The following is an 8,870-nucleotide window of genomic DNA, read 5'->3' as shown; positions in this document are numbered from 1 at the left end:
GTTTAGGTTATTGATAATGCTGACAAAATTTGTGTGTGGTTGTAAAATATACATATGTCAACTTTCAGCTACATCCGATGCTTTGACAAGGAGCAAAGTCCAAAAAACCATGTTACAGAGACCCTGAATCTCATAGTAGTAGATTTTCCTAGCTGATATATTCCCTACATAACTATTTCTACAGACTTCTGCATTCTCAACAATGCGAGTTTGTATGATTATGAAATGTGCCAGCATTTTCTTCTTTTTGTTTAGTTTAGTGGTCTCAAGACAAAATTAATTAGATAATTAAATATCTTGAATATGGATTATTGTGTCTCAATTGATGAAAACTACTGCACCAGGTAAAAAAAAAAGTGCTCTCAAGTTCAAAGCAAATGTAACTATCGTTTCTCTCTCTCTGGTAGAGAAGACAGTTCAATGTTATACTAAATAACAGGTACTGGAATTGTAGGTGGATGCATTCCATAGCGGTAGAAATGATATCCAATATGATAGGTAGGTTACTCGGTTGTATGAAGATATATACAGGGTATTTCAAAATTAAAGCCCGCCCCCCCCCCTCTTCAGCATAAACTAAAATTGATATGGATAAAAACAATAGTAATTCAGAACAGGTATTTATTTAAGTTTCTCTTTGAGTATTTTATATTTTGTGTGGCCTCCATCTGCCTGTACTACAGCCTGCATTCTTGAGGGGTATGATTTCAGTAAATCGCAAAAAAGCTGACTCAAACTCCATTTCCCTGAGCACTTTGGTCACCTCTCTTCGCAGGTCGCCGAGGCTTGGTATACCATCATAGTGCACTATGCACGCTTCAGCACGATCCTTTAAGATACTACCAATGTTTTCACACACATTAAGGTCAGGGGAGCTACCTGGAAATTTACTTGACAAGAAGAAATCGATACCACTGTTTCGAAGCAGCTCCTGTGTCTGAAGAGCCTTGAAACATGGTGCCTTATAATGCTAAAATGGGATTTTTTTCAACAGATAACACATTTTCAGAATCTTTCAGGAAAGGAATTACTCCACCAGTGAGCACAGTTTCTCTGAAGTATTTGCCATTCCATGACTGTCCTTTTTCTTTGATGATCCACATTAACCATTTGGCTGTGAAATGGAGAAAAATTCCCAAACATTCAGGAAATTTCACAACTTGGCGATAGCGCATGTCATCGCTGATATCATCCAACTTTGCAGCCCAAATGATGTCATTTTTATGATTTGGCTTCCTGGCTGTGTAAATGAAGAATTCATCTGATGCGGCAACATGGAGAAAGTCAGCTTCCTCCCAATCTTTAAGAAATGAACCACAAATCCATGCACGGTCTTCTCTCTGTTGCTGAGTGAAGTTGGGCTTGCTGATAACATGAAATGGCTTGATACCAGATTTTTTCAACTCACGATATACAGCACTATAACTTCTCTTCTTTCCCCTTTTTGTTTCTAGTTCAAGCATCAATTTACATAAAGACTCTCTTGGTCTACCCAATGCCTCAGCTATGATGCCTTTTGACTCCTGAGAAAGGACTTCAGCCCTTACAAGATTCTCTCTCTTTTCACGATGACAGTCATATGGATTTTTGTTCCAGTTTCTTTTAACAAAGGATTCATCTCTTTTAATGTATTTAGCTATCCAGGAACGTGAAATGAAGGATGCGCCAACATCCCTGGCCTCTGAAGGTTATAGCCTGGATTCGGTCAATCCATCTGATTTCCTCCAAGTTGTTAGCCATGGCTGTATCTAACTCCGTCACTCAGTCTGAAAATACAAGAAATGTAAAATGAAAAATGACCTAATAGAAACTTAAGATAATGTATTTGGAGATAGCCTATAGCAGAAAACTTCATAACTTTCCATTTGTTTTGTGGAGTGGAGTTGGGGGGGAGGGCTCTAATTTTGAAACACCCGGTAGTATACTATAGAATTAATTAGTCAATGACTGAACACTTGAAAATGGAATTCAAATTTTCATCATCTCTATGAAATTTTCAGTTTTAAAACAATTTGATGATATAGTGTGGTTACACAGTACTGTAGGATGCTGCATATTTTATTGAATACAACATTCTTTAAAACTACTGTGATTCAAATTGACCGTCCGTCACAGAATTGTACAAAGAATTTCCAGTCACATAACATGGATTCTCTGGAAAATGACTTTGTGGTTAATCAAAGGTGTGTTTACTTTTGTTCTGTTACTCAATTGGGACTGAATTTAGATTCCAGGTGATTAATGGTCGTTGAACCGCACTCATTCAAAACAATTCTTATTATTTCTATTTTCTCAAATAATAAGATAATTGTGAATTGCATATTTACATCCCATTTTTAATGTGTTACAAGGAGTCTCAAATATTTCCGACGATCAGAAACCTGCCTGCATATTATATTAAACATATACACAACGTCTTACTAAGGTTGCGTTCACACCAAACGCGTCGCGTCGAGTCGCGCTAATTCATGGCTAGTGTCATTTTCGCCTTAAATAGGAATAAGGATGTTAGTGTTTTCTACATTGATTTCATATTGCATCTCAGTTTACGAACGCGAGTTATCTTTTAACACTTTTATGTAGGACAAAATGTAATATAATTAGATTTCAGTTCATCTTTTCTTTGTATCCATATGATATACATTTAAAATCTTAAAACTTACCTATAGTTTTGAAAATGTTTATGGTTAGTAGTTAGTTATTATATATATATATATATATATATATATATATATATTTCTCTTGATGTTTCGGCTAATTCGTTTAGAATTGTATCTTTTAATAGTTATCCTGTGAAATTCAATAAAATGAAACTTGCCTTAGAAAAATGGCCATTTTTCCCCTAAGTTGCAATTGCCCGCCTGTAGGTAGTATTGTTTTTCTTATAAACAAAAAGGTAAAAAAAGAAAAATCCCCAAATTTATTTTAAGAGACAAGATTAACAAAAAATCCCGCATGGAGAGAGATAGATAGAGAGAGAGAGAGAGAGAGAGAGAGAGAGAGAGAGAGAGAGAGAGAGAGAGAAGATACGTACTGCAAAAAACCCCTGAGAGTGAGAGAGAGATTTCAGCAAATGTTAACACCAAGAGACAAGGCAGAGTTAAAAAAAATGTTCAGAATATTTCCTGCTATACTTTGATAAATCGAAATATCTCTCGTGGAATATAGAAAATCAACGAAAAATCGAGAGAAAATGAGAGGAGAGTATGTGAAATGGGTATGTCCAGATATTGTTCGAAATACGGAGAGAAGTCCTTCGCAGGAATAGTCATCTTGTTTATTGTGGCTGCCTATTCACTGGTGAGGTTCTTCCTGATTACTGTTGATGGAGTTGAACAGCCCAAGGAGGAGGAACTGAAGGAGAGAATTGCGGCTTGGCGAGACATCATCTGGTGCCAGGGAGAGCAGCAGGTGAACTTGGACAGGATAATTCTTCAGCTGCAGCAGAGGCTCGACAACAATGAAGAGATTCAGAAGGCGGGCGGAAGGGAAGAACACACTCGTGTGATCCAGATCACTCCGGAGGTGTTGCAACAGCAGACCTGGCAAGAAAAGGCCTACTCGCTCGAAGCTGACACGTTGTTCCTGAAGAGGGAGAACGACCAAGAAAAGAGGGAAAATCGGCAGCTGGAAGACAAGATCCTCAAGATCGCAGATGAAAAACATACAAGAAGCTGATGGAAAAGACAAAGGAAAACTGGGGAGAGAAAGAATTGTATGACCATATGGTGAGAGGATTAATAAGGGAACTAACAGTGCTGTTGGCAGAGGCAAACAGCCAGGTTGAGGGGCAAGAGGAACTCTTACGACAGAAGGAGAAAGACCCGCAGTTAAAAAGCGAAGAAGTGGTGTGGATGGCGAGGCTCATCTAGGAACAAAAGGACGCGACCAAAAAATGCGAATCCGGCAGGAAAGATGTCGAGGTCAGGTTCGAGCGCCTGCAGAAGGAAGTGGAAGGCCTCAGGAAGGAAAAGTGTGGACTCCAGTGTGAAGTTGAGGGTGCGAAACTCAAGAGGAAGGAGCTGACATGACCTCTAGAGAAAGGAAATCGTGGTTGGAGAGGAAGACCGGTGTCCAGGGCGAACGGAACGAAAAGCTGGAAGATGAGGTTGGACAGCTGCGAGGAGCGAAGGAGAAATTGGTTTACAACCTGAAGAACCTTCAAGGAATGGCGTAATCTCCAAGGAATGGCGCGATCTTCAAGAAATGGCGCTGGCCTCACAAAGATTGATGAGAAATAAATATGCTAAAATGTTTTCTTAAGAGTGTTATTGATTCCTGAAAGGGAAAGGAAGATGGGAGGATTGAAAAAAGCGTGAGGAAAATGTCAGGATTGGTGGAGTGCCAGAAGAAGCATAGGATTCAGAGAAGCCCCAGGAGAACTGACAGGATCCAGAGAAGCCCCAGGAGAACTGAAAGGGTTCAGAGAAGCCCCAGGATAACTGAAAAGATTCAGAGAAGCCTCAGGAGAACTGAAAGGATTCAGAGGGCCCCGGGACAGGTGGGTGTGGCCTGCCATGCATCCTGGGACGGGCGGGCAGGGATCGCCACACGTCCGAGGACGGGCGGGCAGGGATCGCCACACGTCCGAGGACGGGCGGGCAGGGATCGCCACACGTCCGAGGACGGGCGGGCGGGGCCCGCCACGTGTCCAGGGATGGGCAGGAGTGGCCCGCCACGCGTCCCGGGACGGGCGGGCGGGGCCCGCCAAGCGTCCTGGGATGGGTGGGTGCGGCCCGCCAAGCGTCCCGGGACGTGCGGATGGGGCCCGCCAAGCATTCTGGGATGGTTGTGTGGGGACTGCCATGTGTCCCGGGACATGCGGGCGAGGCCCGCCACGTGTCCTGGGACGGGCTGGCGAGGCCAGCCACGTGAAGTGGGACGGGCGGGCGGCGCCTGCTACGTTTCATGGGATGGGCGAGGGAGGCCCGCCACGTGTCTCAGGATGAGTGGGTGGTGCCCGCCACGTGTCCCGGGACGGGTGGGCGAGGCCTGCCACGTGTCCCAGGATGGGATGGCGAGGCCTGCCACGTTTCACGGGACGGGCAAGGGAGGCCCGCCACGTGTCCTGGGACAGGCGGGCGAGCCCCACCACATGTCCTGGGACGGGTGGGCGAGGCCCGCCATGTGTCCCGGGACGGGCAGGTGAGGCCCGCCAGGTGTTCCGGGACGGGCGGGCGAGGCCCACCACGTGTCCCAGGACGAGCGGGCGAGGCCCGCCACGCGTCCTAAGCCGGGTGGGCTAGGCCCGCCGCGTGTCCCTGGACAGGCGGGCGAGGCCCGCCACCTGTCCTAGGAGGGGCGGGCGAGGCCCACCATGTTTCCCTGGACGGGCAGGCGAGGCCCGCCAAGTGGTCCTGGACGGGCTGGCGGCGCCCGCCATGTGTCACGGGACGGGCAGGCGAGGCCTGGCCAGTGTCCTGGGATGGGAGTGCGAGACCCGCCATGTGTCCCAGGACGGGTGGGTGAGGCCTGCCACATTACCTGGGATGGGCAGGCGAGGCCTGCCACGTCTCCCGGGACGGGCGGGCGAGGTCCCCCACGCGTCCGGGGATGGGCGGGCGGGGCGTGCCATGCATCCCGGGACTGGCGGGCTTGTCCCGCCACGAGTCCCAGGACGGGTGGGCGTGGCCCGCCATGAGTCCCGGAATGTGTGGGCGGTGCCTACCACGTGTCCCGGGACAGGCGGGCAAGACCCGCCACTTGTCCTGGTACAGGCGGGCGAGGCCCGCCACGTGTCCCGGGACGGGCAGGCGGTGCCCGCCACTTGTCTTGGGATGGGTGGGTGAGGCCCGCCACTTGTCCTGGGACAGGCGGGTGAGGCCCGCCACGTGTCCCGGGATGGGTGGGCGTGGTCTGCTACGTGTCCCGTGACGGACATTTGAGGTCCGCCGCCATGTGTCCCAGGACGGGCGGGTGTGTCTCGCCACGTGTCCCGGGACGGTGGGCGTGGCCTGCCACGTGTCCCGGGACGGGCGGGTGTGTACTGTCTGGAACACTCTTATCTTTCACAAAGTGGAAAAACTGGACGAAATCAACATCTACTGCAATGCTGGTTTCTAAATTTATGAATTTAGGTAATAAAAGCGCTTGTGAGGAGACAGCACGGACTCAGCAATCTGGAAATGAATTCCCAAATTACACACAACATTAACTAAAGAGTTCTTGCATAATATCTCAGCTAATCACTATTGAGGGTGTTTATCTTTAATCATACGCAAGAGAAGGAACTCTAGTGCTTAAATGAAATGTTCATTTAACACGTGCTACAATGGTGGACAAAGGACGTTCAGTAGAGGAGTTATAAAAGGGAAATATGAAAATGGAAATAGCAAGATTCGTCTTGAAGGAATAGGACTGGTTGGATTTTGCACTAGTGGCTTGCACATGTATCGTGATGTCTAAGGAGGGCTCCAACCAGCGACAACGAAACAAAGGGGCTGACTTAAATTCAGAGGCGAGCACATCTGCCCGATACCAGAAGCTGGCGTAGACTTAGGACGAATCAGGGCTTTTCCAAGCGGCCTGGGATCACACACTGCCTACTGCATTGTCTGGAAAGATGCAAAAATACAGCCAGCAGATTTGTGGGAAAAGTGGTCTAAAGCTAGGAGTCCCTAAAGCCCACCAAGAAGCCTATATAACCCCTGCGACCTGCCCTTCTTACCCTATACACTAGGTCTAGTCGTTAACGGATTATTTTCCCCCCAGACCAGACATGTCAATCACCCCAATGCTTTAAAGGTGGGGGTAAAAATGGCTGCTCTTCTACCAAATAACTAAAAATGAATGATACTGGGAAGACGAGGCGATGAAAAAACCAAGTAAATATATTATATATATATATATATATATATATATATATATATATATATATATATATATATATATATATATATATATACATGAAAGATATTTAGATCCGCCACTGCCATACCATCTCAATCGTGACTCTCTTATCACTTCTGTAATCTTTACTAAGCCTTCCCTTAGTCTTATTTCATAATTTTCCAAACTCTCAAACAGCAATGCTCCCATAATCCACTCAGCATTCTCATCTCTGTTCTCTAAATCTTAGCATTCTCATCTCTGTTCTCTGAATCTTTACTTCCACTTTTCTTCTTAGAGCCCATAATTCTGCTCGTTACATTAACGCTGGTCTTATTACACTGTTATATATCTTGACCTCTAGCTTTATTGGCATTTTCTTATCACATACTACTCTAGCTATCTTTCTCCACTTCCCCCATGCAGCTTTTATCCTACTGCCTTTGATAATGACACCTAAGGATAATATTAAATAAGAGTATTTTAGTCTATATCAGACGATATTACAGTGTTTACGAAAGTAATATAAATGAAAACACAAGTAACAGGTAAAGTACGGGTTACTAATTAGACGTAGTCATGGTCAACCTCTCTTCCCGGTTTAGACAACAATTTTAGTTTTATTTCCCATTCTATTCTGTCTCGCAGTAGTATACACGAGCGTTCATGTAACGATGTATATTTTGAGATGTGGAGCATTTTATCACTAAGATAAAATGCGAATTTGGTCTAGTGCTTACCTTTCAGACCACATCTGTACTTGCAAAGGTATTCAGATATTAAGAGAGAGAGAGAGAGAGAGAGAGAGAGAGAGAGAGAGAGAGAGAGAGAGAGAGAGAGAATAACAGTATTTTTCTTTGCTTCGTGGCTTTTTTATATATATATACTCAGCAGATTGTGCTTCACCTGAGGATAAAGGGTTTCATTCTTTAACTACTATAGTGGAATAAATAAATACAACAGTTACATCACAATACAAAGATTCATGGCTTGCACTAAGTGGCCAATTTGTATATGATAAATTTACATGAATGGTACATTCTTTGTGGAATTTAAAAAAAACTTATGATCCTTGACAGGAGTAAATAATTATACATTTATATGATTCTTGATGACTTGATGATATTCCCCAATCGCCCCCCCCCAGCCCCAGCCCCCGCCTCCACCGCCCTTTATTTGGGATAAAGAGCCGGGCGTGATGGTATGAAACCATAGATCTCTCTCTATATCTATGGTATGGGCAATTATTTAAGTGCTTTTTCCAAAGAATAAGTACACTTGACGCACCTTTCATTAGCCAATAAATGAAGCAAATTCGTTATATCCCCTACGAACGTTAACTGATACTAAACTGACCTTTTTTTTAATACGTATAGGTAAACCATAAGCTAAAAAAAATCTGTATACAGGACATTTTTTTCAAACAATTTCTAGTAGTCCGTGCGAATTGCATTTCCAAATAATACGAATTGCTCTATGCACTTTGGATTTATTTTACGAAGTGACACATATTTATTACGTCCCTCCAAACTATTATAATGCATTCACATCTAACGTGCTTTAGTCATGTCTTCAATGGATGACAGTGCTAAAGGGACGTCATGTCTGCTGTTCCGTGCGAATTGAATTTCCAAATAATGCGAAGATTTCTAAGCACTTTGGATTTATTTTAACTAAATGATACATATTATTACGTCCCTTCCAAACTATAATGCATTCACGTCTGATGGGACATCAGTCAGGTCTTTTTTAAATGAATGGATGACGTGCTGGAGGCACGGCGTGACGTCACCCGGGAAAGTGGAAACAAAACAAGATACTCCACCTCGGTATCAGTGTTGACGAAGTGCGGAATTTTCGTCAGCTATCCAAGTTTCTTTGCCGATGCGGATTCCACATCTGCATTTTCAGCAGCAATTTCTTCATGGCGCATTCATGTAAATTATCATATACAAATTGCAATATTTTTGTACTTTTAAACAATTTCTCATTCAAATACAATATTATAAACGTAAACTCCTTTATCAGAATATCACGGTGAT

The 8,870-nt window shown here is 44.4% G+C and overlaps 1 protein-coding gene across 1 annotated transcript; it reads left to right on the top strand.

Moving 5' to 3' along the window:
- The first annotated feature begins 4,819 nt into the window (after window positions 1–4,819).
- Window positions 4,820–5,789, top strand: LOC135203937 (collagen alpha-2(VIII) chain-like). The gene is made up of 2 exons (XM_064233867.1): window positions 4,820–5,109; window positions 5,270–5,789. The coding sequence occupies exons 1-2, from the start codon at window positions 4,820–4,822 to the stop codon at window positions 5,787–5,789; spliced, it is 810 nt and encodes a 269-aa protein (XP_064089937.1).
- Window positions 5,790–8,870: the final 3,081 nt, after the last annotated feature.

The sequence above is a fragment of the Macrobrachium nipponense genome, chromosome 44 (genome assembly GCF_015104395.2).
Source record: "Macrobrachium nipponense isolate FS-2020 chromosome 44, ASM1510439v2, whole genome shotgun sequence".
Lineage (NCBI taxonomy): Eukaryota > Metazoa > Arthropoda > Malacostraca > Decapoda > Palaemonidae > Macrobrachium > Macrobrachium nipponense.
This window is presented reverse-complemented; position numbering and strand designations above follow the sequence as displayed.